A 19,850-nucleotide genomic window follows, 5' to 3' on the forward strand; every position below is an offset into this window, starting at 1 on the left:
GACAGGAAATTGAAAGCCATGCAACCAGGCTCCTCACCTTCCAGTCGTCATAACTATGCTCATGAAGTATGGTGTTAGCACACTGGTGCTCAAGGAATTTTTCTGGGACGCAGGTGTTACAAACGGGTGTGTGGAAACGGCAAACAACAGCCACCACCCAATACAGTACCAGAAAAACATAACCCACAAGAACCTGGATATATTTTCCTTAGGACCTCTGTAGTGGCAGTACAAAATGTGGTCAGTAACACTTCAGCTCCCTTGTAAGACAAGTAGCTGTTGGTTAAACAATGTTACCCACGAGTAAGTCTAGGATAAGCGTGTGAGTGACTGGCCACTTACTATTTCATCCTCCCCTCTTTTGGGGTTCAGCATCTGAGGAACTCTGCGAGCTGACCTCTTCTAACTGCAGGTGGGTAGCATGCCATTTGTGTAACCGATATATGTTTATATATTTGTAATGTCCCCATACTCCAAGCAGGTAAGAGTCAGGTAATGTCCAGGTTAAGTGAGGAGTTTGGCTCCAAATTACGCTTACCTGGTCAAGTCACAGTGCCCTCTAAACATCTCGTACGAAGCATAGAGTGGTCCCCTGGGACAATCACCAGTCAGGTTATAGGGCTTCCACCCACCATGGAGTGAGTGTCCTACGTAAAGAGTGTAAGGTTTGTATATAGTGGCGGAACAAATGACAAACTTGGAATAATATGTATTCTTCCTAACTATACTAGTCCGGTCTTCACCTTCTCCCAGAAGTCCTGCCGCAATTGTAAAGTGACAGTTGTTTACTAGTGCAGGTGTGAGCGGGGTGTTGGTTCTATTCCCGCTGCCCCCTTCTGCTAACTAGCAGAGGGTGGGTACACTTCGCAAAAGTTTTAATAGCTGGTTTCAGCTATCGCAGAGATAATACTTCTACATAAAGAGCCCCAGGTTTGTATACAGGGTAGTTAGAAAAAATATAAATTATTCCAAATTTTTTCATATTTCATTATTAATGTACTGCTTTATAAATATATGTAAGGTATGTACAGTTTTAAGTGTAAGGATTGTATTATCTTGTTTCTTAACGTAAGCTAAAAGGGACTACTATTTCATCTTCCTAATTTCATGTAGTCATTATTAATGTACTGTGACATGAATATATGTAATACTCATACAGTACTTAGTATAAGGATTGTAATTTTCCATGCCTGTTATTCTGGAAGGTGGCAGAGGGTAGACAATGCATGTGATTGCCTCCCATCTTTATCGGCACATTGCTGGGGACGATACATATTTTGTGAGGGGAAGGAGAATATGAACCCTAAGAATGGATTTTCATCTATTGTCGAAGCAATTCTTAGAGAGACGAGGGCTGATGTTTTGCTGAATAGTGAAGTTAGCAGGTAAGTAATAGACTACCACTTTATGATACAGTATAGATAATGTTTAGCTTTTATGTATTGTATCTTGAATTTAAATTTTCTTCTTGGTTGGAGAAGTATTTAATAACAGAGAATCCTTATGGAAATTGTCCAAAAAAAGATTTCTTGGTACAGTACACTTCAAGTTAGGAGGGATCTAAACCATGGAAGAAAAGAAAAGTACAGTTCCTTGATATTATTTGACTTGAATTTAGCTTTCAAGCACGAAAAGCAATGCTACTAGTAGTGACTTATGTAATGTAAATAAATAGCTACAATATTTGTGAAACAAGAGTTTGGTTTCTTATGAAGTGATTGCTATACATACAATTATCCTTGTTAAATGCAGTTGGAGCTAGGTTTGAAATGATTACCATGGGTACAGACAGTAATGAATGTAGCTTATTGGTCTTTATCATTTTTATGCTTTTGAGTGCCATGAACTGTCATTTACAACCAGTAATTATCAATTTTTTATTGTGTTTTATTGTTTACTTAATGGAAATTTTACAACGTTTGTAAAATTATAAATCAGTAGAAGGGAAGTTTAATCAGTTATATGATGATAAATGTTGCAAAGTCCTACCTTGTATAGATAAGTTGAGGAAAATGGTGAGGCATTGGATCTCCTAGGGTTAAAGGATGTTCATATAAAAAAAAGAGATAGATTTTAAATTGGCATTAGAGCTATTAATAGTATAATCAACTAGAAATGGTGTCGGATTCACTTTATTTATCAGTGATACCTTCCAAGATTTGTATAGGTATGATGTAATGATAGGCTGCTCTTTTCAGGAGGCTTCTTTTGTTCTTAGTTGTGTGAGTAAAAGTTTGTTGCAGTGGTGGGTTGCGTTTTTCTCGGGGGGGTTTTTTGTTCTTAGGTGTGTAAGTAAAATTTTCTTGCAATTAATGTACGGTCAGTCCTCCATCTTCATAAGGTTTAGATAACAGAGATATCAGTGAAGAGCAAATAGCCGCTTAATATTTGGGCCCTAGGGTGAATCAACTAATCACCCCAGAAACAGATAACCACTACCTATGACTAACACTATAAGTAACTCTTTTTGCATTGTTTCTACGTAGTTTCTAGCATGGTTTTGTACACATACTGATTCTGTAGTGTATATTACTGCAATACAGTATTTGAAAAGTTCTCTCACTACAGTACAGCTTAATTAGCTAAAGTTAGTCCACACATCACTCAAAAGTAATTGCCATCATCGTGAGGTCTCCTCACAACCCTAACAACTCATCACCTAATACGTAGGCTGGGATTATGTATGCATTGTATTTTATGTAATGTACTGTAAATACACTGTTATTAGTTTTTTAATTTATGCATAAATAACTAGGAGAATTAACAGCAGAAATATGATGATGAAGACTCTAAAGGTCATGCACAACATTTTCCATAGTGTACAAAATTCTATGCTATGAAATCTTGTGACACATGATACAATCCGTAAAGTGCAGTAGTAGCATTCAATATGGAACATGAAGTATATACTGTATGTATGCACACTCCTAAGTAAACTGTCCGTAACATCCATGTAAGTTAACACTTTATGCTTGGAACCAACATTTGTGAGTTACTTTTGCGATCAAGGACATTAGGAGAATGAGAAATAGTCTGCCAAAGAAGTTCAGAGTGGGAAATCATGAGAAGGCTGGGTGTAAAGAATCACGAGTGGTTTAAAAACGTTGGGTTGTATACAGCTGTCATAACAGAAATGATGATGCGATGATGATCCGCGAAGAATCAAAACTTTCTATCTATTTACCAAGGCCCTTCCTCCAATTTTGGGGGGTAGCCAACCTAAAAAAAAAAAGAACCAAAAGGGGAATTGTCCTCTCTTTGCTCCTCCGAGCCTGATGAGGAATTCAGCCAAGTTTGACTGGTACTGCTAGGGTGCCACAGCCCACCCTCCCCCATTATTCACCACAAATGAAGTTTCATATGTTGAATCCCTTACTGCTGCTGCCTCATCGGTCACCAAGGCAACTAAAGGAAGCAGATTTCAGTGAGAAAAATTTAAACGGGGAAGATGAAGGGGTGACTTTATTCATTTTATATTTTACTGTTAATTCATGTTAATGTATGGTTGATGATATGTGATTTTCAATGTTATTTGATTATGTTACCTCTTAGGTCTGATTAGTGAATCATGCATTTTAAAATGGATTATCTTTATTTTTTCAATATTAAACTTAGCCGGTGATCATATAAGCTGCAGCTCTGCTGCCCGACAGAAAAACCTACGGTCAAAATACGCCAGCGATCGCTATGCAGGTAGGGGGTGTACATCAACAGCGCCATCTGTCGAGCAGGTACTCAAGTACTCCATGTAAACACAGAACCAATTTTCTCTCTGTCGTGCCACCGGCAAGACCTACTAAATTCGCTGTTGCTTACTGGATTGGTTTTCACAGATTTTGGTGAAGTACACATTTCTAGTTATTAGCTTTCGCTTTGCAGAGGTTATCTTCAATACATCCTTGCATTCTTTTATTGATTTTTGGATTATTTGTTGACGACTTGGATAGATTTTGAATTCCCCTTTGACTAATTCAATATGGCTGACCCTTCTCAAGTCCCTAAATACAGAAAGTGTAGTGCTAGGGACTGTTCAAGGCGTCTTCCGAAGGCCTCTATCGATCCGCACACCGTTTGTTCCAATTGTCGGGGTAAAACCTGTCAATTGGAAGATCGATGTGAGGAATGCGTTGGGCTTTCGGAATTCGATTTTCTCGAATTCCTGAAATATTCACGTAGGCTAGAGAGAGATAGAGTCAGGAGAAGTTCATCTCGCTCCGTTGATATTTCCTCTCCCCATGCCCCACAACCTATTCCTGCCCCTGTAGTGGTTGCTCCTGATCCCCCTTCTGGCACTCAACAACCTTCGATGGCAGATATGATGCGTGCCATCCAGGCTCTGGGTGAGAGAGTCGAGTCATTGGCGAGTGACCGTAACCAACTCATGGCAGACGTCAAGGAGTTGAAGGGTAAGAGTGCAGTGGGTAGTGACAAAGTGAGTGGTAGTGTTGTGGAAAGTGTTAGTGTTGCGCTTGAGGGTGCGTCTGTTCGTGCCTGTCGTCCTCCCAGTCCGGGACCTCTTGCAAGCTCCCAAGCCCAGGGGAGAAGCAATGTCGTACGACCAAAGGGTTCGACAGGCTTTAATCAGCGGACAGACGTTCCCTCCGTGGTTTCGGACGTATCTTACCAAGATCGCCCCACCCACAAGAAGACGAGAGAGCCCATTTATTCCTCGTCTGCGGAAGATGTTTCTCGGAAGAAACAATGGACCAAGGTCTCACGGCCTCTTAAACGCAAGTCGGTCCCTTCCGCGCAAGTCCAACGGCCCAGTTGTAGCCACTGGGTCAGTTCGGACTCGCTGCAGTCTTCCGATGACTGCACACCTCCTAAGAGAGGCAAAGCGGTACCGCAACAGGCAGTAACACCGTCTGTTGCCGCACCTGCTACTGTAGACCCTAAGTGGTCTTTGCTGCAGACCATGCAGACGCAGTTAACATCTTTAATGCAGGACTTTCGTGCGGAGAAGGTTGACGCTGCTCCCGTTAGCCTACAACCAACCACGGTTGTGCGTCCAGTGGACGCTGAGGCTACCTTCTCCCGCACTCCAGCTGTGAGAGTCCCGCCACCCATGCGCAGTGTACCCTGCCAGCCGCATGTTGACGTTCAGCGACGCACGGAACCCTCCGTTGACGTTCGCGAGTTACAACAACAACCTAAGTTGTTTTGTTTTGACACGGTGCGTCAACTTCCGCAACCCAGTGTGGTTACCACCACTCGCCCACAGCAGACTAGACAGTCAGGAGTAGACGCTTTGCGCCCCCGTGCTGCTATGGTTGTTGCCAGCTCACAGACTGGCCAACAGTTCCATGACGTTGCGTCCAGTGCAGTCACGCATGCACCCGTGCTGCCGGACTCAGCTGTCCAGCCAATTCCTACTCCTTTGCCGCTTCCTCCTCAGTATTCAGACGATGGACTCTCTGATGATGACGACGCTGCACACCTTGACGACCCGCACACGGACATCGACGAACCCAAGACCACGCCTCCCTCCTTGGACTTTAGAAAAGTTCTTGCACTGTTCAAGGAGATGTATCCTGATCAGTTTGTTTCTGCAGCCCCACGCTCTCCTCCATCTGAGTTCGCTTTAGGCACGCAGTCATCCGCGCCTGCCTTTACGAAGCTCGTCCTCGCCCGCTCGTCCAAGAGAGCTTTAAGAGTGTTGGGAGATTGGATGCAGTCCAAAAAGCACCTTGGGAAGACAGCATTCTTGTTTCCCCCTGCGAAACTCGCTTCCAGATCGAGCGTCTGGTATGCCACGGGAGAAGTTCTCGGCTTGGGAGTTCCTGCCTCTGCCCAGGGCGACTTCTCAAGTCTAGTAGACTCTCCCCGCAGGCTAGCCATGAGACGCTCCAAGATTTGTTGGACTCCTTCAGACTTAGACCATCTGATGAAAGGAGTGTTCAGAGCCTTCGAGGTTTTTAACTTTTTGGATTGGTGTTTGGGAGCGTTGAGCAGGAAGACCTCCCCTTCTGACAAGGAAACTTCCATGCTCATTATGTCCTGCATGGACAAGGCCATACGGGACGGTTCCAGTGAGCTTGCGGCTTCGTTCGTTTCCGGGGTCCTCAAGAAACGGGAAAACCTTTGCTCCTTCTTGTCAGTTGGAGTAACACAATGTCAGAGATCGGAACTTATGTTTGCTCCTCTCTCAAAGTGCCTTTTCCCAGAGGAGTTGATAAAGGAGATTGCTGCCTCCTTGATTCAAAAAGACACGCATGACCTGGTTGCGTCATCTGCCCGCAAAGCCACCCCTTTGCCTACCGTGTCTAGACCCAGGATGGATACTCCAGCGTCAAGATTTATTCCGCCCTTTCGTGGCAGAGCCTCCAGCAGAGGAGGTGCTCGTGCCGAAGGTAAACGTGGGAGTAAGAAGAAAGGTACCAAGTCCTTTAGAGGCAGAGTCTGACTGCCACCTTCTTCAGACAGCAGTGGGAGCCAGACTCAAGAACTACTGGCAGTCCTGGGAGAACAGGGGCGCAGATGCACAATCTGTGAAGTTGCTCAGAGAAGGGTACAAGATCCCGTTCTTGCGCAAGCCCCCTCTAGCAACGACTCCCATCGACCTCTCTCCCAGGTACAGAGAGGAGGACAAGAGACTAGCTTTGAAGCAAGAGGTGTCTCTCTTACTAGAAAAGGGAGCGGTAGTCAAAGTCCGGGACCATCAATCCCCGGGCTTCTACAACCGTCTCTTCTTAGTGGTAAAGAAGACAGGAGGGTGGAGACCGGTGCTAGACGTCAGTGCTCTGAATGTCTTTGTCACAAAGCAGACGTTCGCCATGGAGACGACAAAGTCTGTTCTAGCAGCGGTCAGGAAGGAAGACTGGATGGTCTCTTTAGACCTCATAGCCCAGCGGCATAGTAAGAAATATGAAACCAATTGTTCAAATTGTTCTAAAAGCACCAAAATTGGCACACATGTGGATTAATACATTCTGAACAATTTTGGATATGGAGGCATTCAAGATTCTCCCCGTAGCACATTTGGCGGCCATTTTTCAAAATGGCCGCTATTTACCATTAGCGTCATTGAATATGTACCATAATTTGTCTTTTTGTGGATGCTAAAGGTGATAAGTGTGCTAGAGGTGATAAGTATTGTACAATTACACATACTTCTGTGCTTACCAAATAATTTGGCTACCATTTCACAAGAAAATGAATTTTACTTTGCAGCGGCAGCGTTGGTGGCAGTGACGGCGGCTGCAGTAATAGTATAGTGTTGATAGTCATGGTGCTTGTAGTAGTAACTTGTGGTAACATGGTGGTGTTTTGTGTCTTTGCAGGTGAGGCAGCAGCAGCACCACCACCTGACATCAGAGACGCGTTGTTCCAGACTGCAGCCATGGCAAAGAAGTTCCAACTGGTCGATACTTTTGAGCAACGTACTCCCACAACACCTCCTGAGACAAACTGGAAGCTGTGTCTTGTATGTCAAGAGGAGACAACAGAGTCACTTGTCTGCCCAGTACTGTCTAAACGCCGAGACCCTGGGAGTGGATACACGACAATGGCTGCAAACTTGGTCAAATTTGATGAACTCGGAGAACTGCCAAGAACTGTTCAGTTACAGAGACTAGATGAAGGACAAGGTGTTGAGGCGACAATGGTTGCCCACCAGGCCAAGTGGCATAAAACATGTATGCTCAAATACAATAACACAATGCTACGAAGAGCAGAGAAGAGACGCATCGCAAGCAGCTCAGCATTTGATAGTACTGACAATGTCCAGGCCAAGCGCGCCAGAACACACTCTTCAGAAGCCACTACCAGCGGCACCTCCTGCTTTTTCTGTGGAAAGTCTGGCACAGAGACCCTACATGAAGTAACAACCTTCCAGGTGGACACACGCGTACGGAAGTGTGCAGCGCAAGTTGGGGACAATGAACTCATAGCCAGGCTCAGCATGGGTGATATGGTGGCTCTGGAGGCCAAGTACCATTCCAAGTGTTTGTTGGCTCTTTACTATCGTGCAAAGACCACTGTAGAAGCCGAGCAGAAAACTGACCATGAAGGTGTAATGTCAAGAATCGTACTGGCTGAACTGGTCCTGTATATCGAGGAAACCCACCTAGAAGAGGGCACCACCCCAGTCTTCAGACTCGCAGAACTTGTAAAGCTATACACAACAAGAATGGAACAGCTCGGGGTTGTTTTGTGCCAGAAAGTTAATAGCACAAGGCTGAAAGAGCGCCTGTTAGCCCAGATACCAGGCCTGAGATCCCACAGCAAAGGCCGAGATGTTTTACTAGCGTTTGATGAAGACATTGGTGAAGCGCTAGGCAAAGCCTGCGAGCAAGACTGTGACACTGAGGCAGTTCACCTTGCGCGTGCTGCACAGATAGTTCGTCGATATATGTTTGAAGACACTTACCAATTCCGTGGATCATTCCCGGGCGGCTGTCAGGAGGACTCTGTGCCAAACGTACTAGTTGCAATGGTAAATATGGTGCTGGATGGCCCCACCATCAAGAATCAAAGCCATTCCTCTTCAACACAAGCAGCTCTTTCCATTGCGCAGCTTCTCAAGTTCAACAGTGTCAAGCAAAGTCGGAAGCAGGGAGCAACCAAGACACAGGAGCCTCCAGCTGTCAGACACAGTACGTCTCAAGAAACTCCTCTTCCAACCTATGTTGGGCTGATGCTGTATGCTGAAACACGCAAGAGAGGACTTGTGGACAAGCTCTTCTCTCTGGGCCTAAGCATCTCATATGACAGAGTCCTACGTCTTTCTGCCCAGATGGGAAACAGCGTGTGTCAGCTGTACCACATAGAGGAAGTGGTCTGCCCGCCTACCCTGCGTAGCAATGTGTTCACAACTGCGGCTGTGGACAACATTGACCACAACCCAAGTGCCACCACAGCCAAGAATTCATTCCATGGAACAGGAATCTCGCTTTTTCAACACCCAACGTGTGCAGATGAGGGAGTGGATCGTAGCATTGCTCTCACTGGGCGTGATACTGGATCAAAGACGGTTGAGCCTCTACCAGAATATTACACGGATGTACGTCCTGTTGCTTCTTCTGTCAAAGGGCAAATGATCCCAGCTACTTCTGTGACCTCTCTTAGACGCCACAACTGTGAGCAGCACATAGAAGATGAGTATATGTGGCTGGAGAACACGAGAAGTGTTCTCAAAGATGATGTTGAGGCCTGTGAAAACACATCATGGGCTGCATACCATGCAAGGCACCAAGATCCAAAGCAACCAGTCATCACACCAACGTCCCTGCTTCCCTTGTTCCAGGAGAGTGCTCACACTGTGGCAATGATCAGACACTCTATTGATGTAGTCAGGAGTGCAGTTAAACATCTCAACCCAGGCCAAACTCCAGTTCTGACTTGCGACCAGCCACTATTCACTCTAGCAAAACAGATCCAGTGGAAGTGGCCAAACACATATGGAGAAGACCAACTGGTGGTGATGTTTGGGGGGTTGCATATTGAGATGACGGCACTGAAGACCCTGAGTGACTGGTTGCAGGGAAGTGGGTGGACCCAAGCACTGGTACAAGCAGAGATCACAACTGAAGGAATAGCAGACTCATTTCTTCGAGCAGCTCACGTCACACGCACCAGAAGAGCACACCAAGTCACAGCGGCTGCGTTGTATAATCTCCAACGGCGTGCCTATGACAAGTACAGCACCACCAATACAGAAGATGATGAGCACCCTGAAAGCTTCGAAGACTGGTGCAGTCAGAGAGAACAGAGTTATCCGCAGTTTCAGTACTGGTCAACAGTCTTGGCACTGGAGCTGTCCACTCTGATCTATGTGCGATCTCTGAGAGAAGCCAATTTTAGCATGTACGTGGATGCTCTGACAGAACTGGCTCCGTGGTTCTTCGCACTAGACCACACGAACTATGCCCGATGGATACCAGTGCATCTACGGGACATGGCAGAACTGGCAAACAAACATCCAGACGTCTTCACAGAGTTTAGCAAGGGACACTTCACAGTCCAGAAGACCAAGAGGATCTTTTCAGCAATCCCTCTTGACCAAGGACATGAGCAGAACAACGCGTATGTCAAGGGTGATGGAGGAGCCATCGGCCTCACAGACAATCCAACTGCACTGAGGCGCTGGATGGTTGCCGGACCGGAGGTTGCTAGAGTGATTGTGGAATTTGACGACTTCAATCTGCATCCACACGATCAAGAGGAGACACGTCACCACGAAGAGACACCAAGTGTGCAGAACACTTTTGCCAGAGATGTGCGCTCACTCGTGGCCGTCATTGAAGAGCTGGGCAACCCTTTCGAGGAGGACAGTCAGGACTTGCTGGTGCTCGACACAAAGGAGATCGCAGACCCTGCAGTCATAGAAACAGTCCGTAACGCCAAGCAGATTGGCCAAGACCAGTTTGAAGCATTTTCAAAGGAATGCATCGTGGACAGAACCAAGTCCATTGAGGTGGCAATCCACCGGAACAAGCTACCACTGTTTGCGACCAAGAGAGGACCCAATATACCCAAAGGAAAAGAACAGGTCAAATCTCTGAAGAATGATGTTGCGCTCTTCGCACGATTATATATCGGCTGCCAGACCCGTGATGGGAATCTAGAAGAGTTCTTCAGGCATGAAAATCAGCAATGCCCTCCAGCTTTATCTGACGGAGGGAGACTGTACCTAGGGAGCAAGAGTGACTTGCTGGTGTGCCTTGAAGGCCATGCTGAGCCTCAGTTTGAAGCTCCTACTGTCACTGCTGTTGTCCTCGATGGAGCAGTAATCGTACAGATGTTGAAGCCGGGTACTGCCAACACGTTCGAGGAATATGCACAGCAAGTGTTCATCCCATACGTTGTACAACGTTTCCAACATGTATCACGTCTTGACCTTGTGTGGGACAGCTACAGAGCAGATTCCCTGAAGGCATCAACCAGAGAACAGCGTGGAAAGGGAGTACGTCGGCGTGTTGTCGACTCAGCAGTCATACCAGGAAATTGGCAAAGTTTCCTGCGAGTTGATAGCAACAAAGTGGAGCTCTTCAGCTACCTCTCCACCATGCTTGCAGAGTCCTTTCAAGAAGAAGGCAAGGAACTGGTCGTCACTGATGGGGAGCAGGTGATCTGTGTTCCACAGCAAGAGGATGTCAACTCACTCGCACCATGCAACCAAGAAGAGGCAGACACCCGCATGATGCTACATGTAGCACATGCTGCACAACATGGTCACCACCAGATACAGGTTCGAACAGTAGACAGTGACGTCGTGGTCCTAGCAGTGATGGTAGTCCAGAAACTACCAGCTGGAGACGAACTCTGGGTAGCCTTTGGGACAGGCAAGAACTACCGCTACATTGCAGCCCATGAAATAGCTTCCTCCCTTGGTCCAGAGAAGGCATGTGCTCTTCCAATGTTTTATGCCATCACAGGGTGTGATACTGTGTCAGCCTTCGTCGGACATGGGAAGAAATCTGCCTGGGCAACATGGAACACGCTGCCAGAACTCACTGATGCCCTGCTGAGTCTGGCAAATGCACCCACAAGCATCCAAGAGGATACAATGCATGTCATCGAGAGGTTTGTCATACTCCTGTATGACCGCACAAGCAAATGCAAGGACGTCAACAAGGCGAGAAAGCAGCTCTTTGCAAAGACGAACTCTGTTCAGAACATCCCGCCAACCTACGCTGCTCTGGAGCAGCATGTGAAGAGATCTGCCCTTCAGGGTGGTCATGTCTGGGGCCAGGCATTGGTACCAACGCCCGTGCTCCCTCCACCAACAGACTGGGGCTGGCATCGGAGTGATGATGGGCTCTACACACCACTCTGGACCACACTCCCTGAGGCATCCAAGGCCTGCTATGAGCTGGTGTCTTGCGGATGCAAGAAAGGCTGCAAAAACCGCTGCAAGTGCAAGAACGCTTCACTGCAATGCACTGGTCTATGTTTCTGTGAAGGCGAATGCCAGTAGATTGGGACAGAAAACTTGCTAACCAACATTATGATCTGTAGACATTCATAATTCTGGTGACCAGATTTGAAAAGTTCGGAATCATAATTAACATAGTGTGGCAAAATCTACGTTATTGTATTACATGTATGTACTGCAGGATTACACAAGTACTGTGCCTAGAGACTGGGCTTTTGGTCGACTATATAACTACAATCTGACCATACTGTAAACTTCCCGTACTCTGTGTATTATTTTGACTAGCAATTTTGCCAGCAATTTGAAATAAAAAAGCAACTTGAGCAATTAAAGTGTGTTCCTGAAATCAGGTACTGGTTATTAGAGGTATTATGTCATTGAGTATTGAAATCTTCATCAAATGTCCACTTTTTCCACAAAATGGCGGCCAGTTTGGGGGCCATTTTTGAGAAGATTCATCTAAATATCTGTTAAACATTTATTGATGTTAATTCTGATGTAAAAAAAGGGAATTTTGGCCCATCTAGCACCAAACTAACGACACATAATGAAGTCTATGTAATGACGCTAATGTTAAATGGCGGCCATTTTGAACAATGGCCGCCATATCTTCCTAAGGGCTAATCTTGAATGCCTCCATATCCAAAAATGTTTAGAATATATTAATCTACATGTGTGCCAATTTTGGTGCTTTTAGACCAATTTGAACAATTGGTCTGCTATGCCGCTGTACTATCAAGGACGCTTACTTTCACGTCCCCATCCACCCAGATTCCCAACCTTTTCTAAGGTTCGTTTACGGGAAGGTTGTCTACCAATTTCAAGCCCTGTGCTTTGGCCTAAGCACGGCACCTCTTGTCTTTACGAAACTGATGAGGAATATTGCCAAATTCCTGCATTTAGCAGACATCAGAGCCTCCCTCTATTTGGACGACTGGCTTCTAAGAGCTTCGTCCAGTCGTCGCTGTCTGGAGAATCTAAAGTGGACTCTAGATCTGACCAAGGAATTGGGTCTCCTGGTCAATATGGAAAAGTCCCAACTGGTCCCATCCCAAACTATAGTGTACCTAGGGATGGAGATTCACAGTCAAGCTTTTCGGGCTTTTCCGTCGGCCCCCAGAATAAGTCAAGCCCAAGGATGCATCCAGAACATGCTAAAGAAGGACCGATGTTCAGTCAGACAGTGGATGAGTCTGATAGGGACGCTTTCATCACTGGACCAGTTCATTGCGTTAGGGAGACTGCACCTCCGTCCCCTTCAATTTCACCTAGCTGTTCACTGGAGAAAGGACAAGACGCTAGAAGCGGTCTCGATCCCCATTTCCGAGAAGATGAAGTCATCACTGACTTGGTGGAAGGACAACATCTTCCTCAGAGAGGGTCTGCCCCTGGCTGTTCAGACCCCCAACCACGTTCTCTTCTCGGACGCATCGGACACGGGCTGGGGTGCGACATTAGACGGTCGGGAATGCTCGGGCACTTGGAACTCGGATCAAAGAACGTTACATATCAACTGCAAGGAGCTACTGGCAGTTCATCTGGCCTTGAAAAGCTTCAAGTCCCTCCTTCTAGGCAAGGTGGTGGAAGTGAACTCAGACAACACCACGGCCTTGGCGTACATCTCCAAGCAAGGAGGGACCCATTCTATGACGTTGTACGAGATCGCAAGGGACCTCCTCACCTGGTCAAGAGATCTAAACCTGTCTCTAGTAACGAGGTTCATTCAAGGCAACATGAATGTCATGGCGGACCGCCTCAGTCGGAAGGTTCAAATCATCCCAACAGAATGGACCCTACACAAGAATGTGTGCAAGAGACTATGGGCCACATGGGGCCAACCTACCATAGATCTCTTTGCAACCTCGATGACCAAGAGGCTCCCAAATTATTGCTCGCCAATCCCGGACCCAGCAGCAGTTCATATAGATGCTTTTCTACTGGATTGGTCCCATCTAGACCTTTATGCATTCCCCCCGTTCAAGATTGTCAACAAGGTACTGCAGAAGTTCGCCTCTCACGAAGGGACAAGGTTGACGTTGGTTGCTCCCCTCTGGCCCGCGAGAGAATGGTTCACCGAGGTACTTCAATGGCTGGTGGACGGTCCCAGAACTCTTCCTCTAAGAGTGGACCTTCTACGTCAGCCACACGTAAAGAAGGTACACCCAAGCCTCCACGCTCTTCGTCTGACTGCCTTCAGACTATCGAAAGACTCTCGAGAGCTAGAGGCTTTTCGAAGGAGGCAGCCAGGGCGATTGCTAGAGCAAGGAGGACATCCACTCTTAGAGTCTACCAGTCGAAGTGGGAAGTCTTCCGAAGCTGGTGCAAGTCGGTATCAGTATCCTCAACCAGTACCTCTGTAACCCAAATAGCTGACTTCCTTTTATACCTGAGGAAGGAAAGATCTCTTTCAGCTCCCACGATCAAAGGTTACAGAAGCATGTTGGCAGCAGTCTTCCGTCACAGAGGCTTAGATCTTTCCAACAACAAAGATCTACAGGACCTCCTTAAGTCTTTTGAGACCTCGAAGGAGCGTCGTTTGGCCACACCAGGTTGGAATTTAGACGTGGTACTAAGATTCCTTATGTCAGAAAGGTTCGAGCCACTACAATCAGCCTCCTTTAAAGATCTCACTTTAAAGACTCTTTTCCTCGTCTGCTTAGCAACAGCTAAAAGAGTCAGTGAGATACACGCCTTCAGCAGGAACATCGGATTTTCATCTGAAACGGCTACATGTTCTTTACAGCTTGGTTTTCTAGCCAAAAACGAACTACCTTCTCGTCCTTGGCCGAAATCGTTCGATATTCCAAGCCTTTCTAATTTAGTTGGAAATGAACTAGAAAGAGTCTTATGCCCTGTTAGAGCTCTTAAGTTCTATTTAAGACGAACTAAACCTTTACGAGGACAGTCAGAAGCTTTATGGTGTGCTATTAAGAAACCTTCTTTACCTATGTCAAAGAATGCAGTTTCCTATTATATCAGACTGTTGATACGAGAAGCTCATTCCCATCTGAATGAGGAAGACCATGCTTTGCTGAAGGTAAGAACACATGAAGTTAGAGCTGTCGCAACTTCAGTGGCCTTTAAACAAAACAGATCTATGCAGAGTATAATGGACGCAACCTATTGGAGAAGCAAGTCAGTGTTCGCGTCTTTTTATCTTAAAGATGTCCAGTCTCTTTACGAGAACTGCTACACCCTGGGACCGTTCGTAGCAGCGAGTGCAGTAGTGGGTGAGGGCTCAACCACTACATTCCCCTAATTCCATAACCTTTTTTTAATCTTTCTCTTGAAATGTTTTTATTGTTGTTTTTTGGGTTGTCCGGAAGGCTAAGAAGCCTTTCGCATCCTGGTTGATTTGGCGGGTGGTCAAATTCTTTTCTTGAGAAGCGCCTAGATTAGAGGTTTTGATGAGGTCCTTTAGTATGGGTTGCAACCCTTGATACTTCAGCTCCTAGGAGTCGCTCAGCATCCTAAGAGGATCGCGAGGCTCAGTAAGGAAGACGTACTTAAAAAGGCAGAGTAATTGTTCAAGTCGACTTCCTTACCAGGTACTTATTTATTTTATGTTTGTTATTTTGAATAACTGCTAAAATGAAATACAAAATACTTAGCTCATAATAATGTAAACATGTAATGCTGGTCTCTACCCACCCCCTTGGGTGTGAATCAGCTTATATGATCACCGGCTAAGTTTAATATTGAAAAATGTTATTTTTATTAATAAAATAAATTTTTGAATATACTTACCCGGTGATCATATATTAAAGGACCCTCCCTTCCTCCCCAATAGAGACCCAGTGGACCGAGGAGAAAATTGGTTCTGTGTTTACATGGAGTACTTGAGTACCTGCTCGACAGATGGCGCTGTTGATGTACACCCCCTACCTGCATAGCGATCGCTGGTGTATTTTGACCGTAGGTTTTTCTGTCGGGCAGCAGAGCTGCAGCTTATATGATCACCGGGTAAGTATATTCAAAAATTTATTTTATTAATAAAAATAACATTTTTCTTTTGACAGTATTGATTACGTAAATACCGTACAGTCGAATAAGAATAGATTTGTCCGTGAAGATGGATCCACATTACCTGTTATTGTGAGGTGCAAGTAAGTAAGCTGGATTGGTAATACAGTACTTAACTTTTTTATTGAGTGCACAGCCAGAGATACTTGATCTTTGACCAGAATTGTAAGGCACAAATTGAAACTATTCATCAAAGCTAATAAAGTTCCAATTTTGAATAATTTACATGCCATAGTTACGTAAGAAATAAAAAAAAAAACTAATAAGTTTGCCATACATGTTTAATTTATTTGATGTATTTTTAATTAAAAGTTACATTTGTTCCAGCGTGAATACAAACCCTTCGCCATTTATAGGGGTATTACTTTTGACGTAGCTGAAAGATGAGCCAAGATAATTTTAGTGAGGGATAACTACCCCATCTGCTAGTTAGCGGGTGGGGGTAGACTGGCTAACCTGCTCACTCACACCTCTTGGTCTAGCAACCACTTTACTTTCTGGCTCGGTAGAGGACGGTCATACTGCCGCTCTCTCCCGCAAAGACTTGCCTTGATTGTTTAAACAGTTAATTCTGTTTTTCTTACGTTTTATATATTGAAATATCATTATCATCATCATCATCATCATCTCCTCCTCCTACGCCTATTGACGCAAAGGGCCTCAGATAGATTTCGCCAGTTGTCTCTATCTTGAGCCTTTTGTTCAATACTTCTCCATTCATCATCTCCTACTTCGCGCTCCATTGAAACATACTTGTATGTTTTTATGTAAATGTATCTTTTATTACACTGCTGTTTGTGTGACAGCGTATTTCGGTGGTCTCCGCCACAAGGGAGTCGTCATTGTGTTGATACTACTTCTCCCTTACTATGCCGCCTGCCCTCTATTGTGGGCGGCCTGCAGAGCCTCAGCGGGAGTACACCTTACCCGTTCGCGGGTTAGGTGGTACTCCTGTTGGTTTTTTCAGTACTGAAGCTATATTTATTAACTGCTTGAAAATTTTATTTTCAGGTTTCGACTTCGTTGCCTTTGCCGGTGATGGCCCAACAGCCTTTCTCACCTGGCAGAGGGAGTGCTTAGTCTTAATTTGTCTGCTCCCTCTCGAGGAAATTCCCTTCCAACCGAGGGTTGATTTTTTCCCCGATTAGTCTTTTTACAGTGGATTTATGAATTGTAGTTCATCATAATTTTATTTTTCCTCAGATAGCAGCTGATGTAGTAAGCAGAGCCATTGTGGTTTTGGCCGCTCCGGTCACTGTCCTGCGCTACCTGTGGCGACTCATGAGCTGCTCGCTTTTTACGAGGTAGCACTCGAGGCTAACCTTCAACTTGAACAAGACTTGTTGAAGGGAAGCAGAGAGCGCGTCCATGAGGTTTGTCTCCAGGGGTTGGAGAACTTCCCCTTACGAAGGAGAGTTAACCTTCCCGGGTGTTGGGGTGCTCCTTTCCAAGGGAGAGCTTCCCTTCTTCAGCCGTTTAGCAACCTGCCCTCTTACGGGGAGAATTGCTGACAGCTCGACGAATATCAGCTCTGCTATCTCGTCGCTGAAGACTGTGGTTCTCCCCCTTGGGCTGGGGGGAAGTAAAGTCCAAGGCTAGGTCCTCCTTCGGGAGGATGTCTCTCTCGTTTGCGAGAGAGATCGTTCAGTGACCAACGCTTGTCATACGCTTAGTCTTTTTCCCATAGGGCTGGGGGAAAGCTTGTTCTAGGCGATGTCGTCCTTCTGGAGGACTTCTCTTTCTTTCGCGAGAGTCTGTTCAGTGACTAACACATGTCGTACGCCTACGCTTTTTCCCATAGGGTTGGGAGAAAGCTTGTTCTAGGCGATTTCCTCCTTCGGGAGAACATTCCTCTCTTTCGCGAGAGAAAGCTTGTGATCAGCTTTTGTGTCAGGGCAGTCTCCCTCTCAGGAGGATCCTGCTTGACATTTCCCTGGGCTTTCTTCTTCCCCTGTGGTAGGAGACGCCCTTTGAAACTACGGGTTGTCGCAGGTGCTGCTGCCTGTCAGTCTGACTTCAGTATCTCATGGCCGACGCCGAAGACGTTGCTTCTTCTCCAGGGCCGGTAGAAGAGCAAAGTCCTCGGCATCTTCTTTCTCTGAGGAACATCTCTCGTACGCTTATGCTTCCCCCCCCCCAAGAGTGGGGTAGAGCATTGTCCTAAGTGATGTTCTCCTTCGGGAGAACAATCCCCCCCCCCTCTCGGGGGGGAGGAAGCTCTCAAGCTTGAGCAGTCTCCCCATTGGGTGGTTTCTGCTAGACGTTCCCCTTCAGAGGTTCGTCAGGTGGAGGGGATTTTAACCCTCTCCATCCAGGGTGTGCTCCTTCCACAGCAGTAGGGGACACCTTTATGGGCCCTTGGGTTCAAGTCGCAATATCCCTTCGGAATCTCCAGACGATCTCGCATTGGACTTGCTTGATCTGGAGCCTTCGGGCTGTGTTGTGATGTTCCTTCGGATTCTCGCAACATCGTACCTTCGGGTCCTAGTTTCGCTAAGCCTTTGGGCTTGGAGGATACCGAACCTTCGGGTCCTCGTTTCGCTAAACCCTCGGGCTTGCAGGACACCGAACCTCCGGGTTCTGGTTTCGATGTTCTTCGGGTTCTCATAACCCTGAACCATTGGATCCTCGTTTTGCTAAGCCTTCGGGCTTGCAGGACGCCGAACCTTTGAGTTCTGGTTTCAATGTTCCTTCAGGTTCTCGCTCTCAGGGACTTTTGGGTCCTAGTCCCGTTGAGCCTTCAGGCTCTCATGGCCAGGAACCTTCGGGTTCCCATTGTGCTGAGCCTTTGGGCTCTCGCAACCCTTTTTACGCTGAGCCTTCGGGGTCTCGCAACCCTGGTTACACTGTACCTTCGGGTTCTCGTAACCTGGGACTTTTGGGTTCCTGTCACACTGAGCCTTCAGGCTCTTGTGGCACCGGGAGACCTTCGAGTCTTCATCGCGTTGATCCTTCGGGGTCTCGTGACTGTCACGCATTGGTCTTGCGTAACCTTGTGCCTTTGAGCTCTCGTTGCATGGAGCCTTTGGGCTCTTACAACCCGGGATCTTCGGGTCCTCGTCTTGTTAGGCCTGCTGGTTTACGGGACACCGAGCCTTTGCGTTCAGGTTACGTGGAGCCTTCCGGCTCTTGTAACCCAGGCCCTTCGGGTTCCAGTTGCTCTTGGGTTCTCTCAACTCCAGTTACGTTAGATGGGCTCTCGTGACCACCGTTATGGCGAGTCTGTCGACTCGCATGTCAACTCACATAACAGTCTTCAAATTTTCGTCACGTGAACCATGTTTGTTCACACGACACGTTGCCTGAGGGAATCCATCTCCCTCCAGGTAATGATGCCATAGTTCATTCATGTTCTCGCCATCCTTCTTATCGCTTGAACCCTTTTTTGGGTTCACACGACACGTTGCCTGAGGGATTCCATCTCTCAAGGTAACGATGACTTAGTTCCTTCAGATTGTGGTCATCCCTGGTCGCAGGGTTCACACAACATGTTGCCGGAGGGATTCCATCTCATTCCAGGCAGCAATGACATAGTTCATTTGGGTTCTCGTCATGCTTCTCGTCGCCTGAGCCCTGTGGATTCACGCAACACAATGCCTGAGGGTTTCCATCTTCTTCCAGGTATCGATGATGTAGTTCCTTTAGGTTCTCGTCATGTCTCTCATCACGTGAACTCTCTGAGTTCACTTGACATGATTCCTAAGGGATTCCATCTCCCATCAGCAATCAGTGACATAGTTCCTTCGGGTTCTCGTCACGTCAGTCTCTTAGGGTCGAGCGACAAGGTTCTCGACCAATTTTAGAGTTCCCTTTACATAGAACCCTTAGGTTCTCTTCGCGCCGAATCTCATGGTACAGGCCACCCAGAGCTTATTCTGAAAGCTCTATGGTTAACAACCCGCCTTCCCCTTTAGGGCTTAGTCATCCAGCGTAGCTTGATTTGTATGTCACT

The 19,850-nt window shown here is 46.5% G+C and overlaps 1 protein-coding gene across 1 annotated transcript in view; it reads left to right on the forward strand.

Moving 5' to 3' along the window:
- LOC137616558 (uncharacterized) overlaps window positions 1-19,850 on the forward strand; it is a 142,425-nt gene that overhangs the window by 104,371 nt on the left and 18,204 nt on the right. Inside the window, exons 14-15 of the mRNA XM_068346420.1 lie at window positions 1,206-1,385; window positions 15,895-15,981. Of these exons, the coding sequence (XP_068202521.1) occupies window positions 1,206-1,385; window positions 15,895-15,981 (267 nt within the window). The remainder of the gene's footprint in view (window positions 1-1,205; window positions 1,386-15,894; window positions 15,982-19,850) is intronic.

This window comes from Palaemon carinicauda, chromosome 22, assembly GCF_036898095.1.
Source record: "Palaemon carinicauda isolate YSFRI2023 chromosome 22, ASM3689809v2, whole genome shotgun sequence".
Classification (NCBI taxonomy): domain Eukaryota; kingdom Metazoa; phylum Arthropoda; class Malacostraca; order Decapoda; family Palaemonidae; genus Palaemon; species Palaemon carinicauda.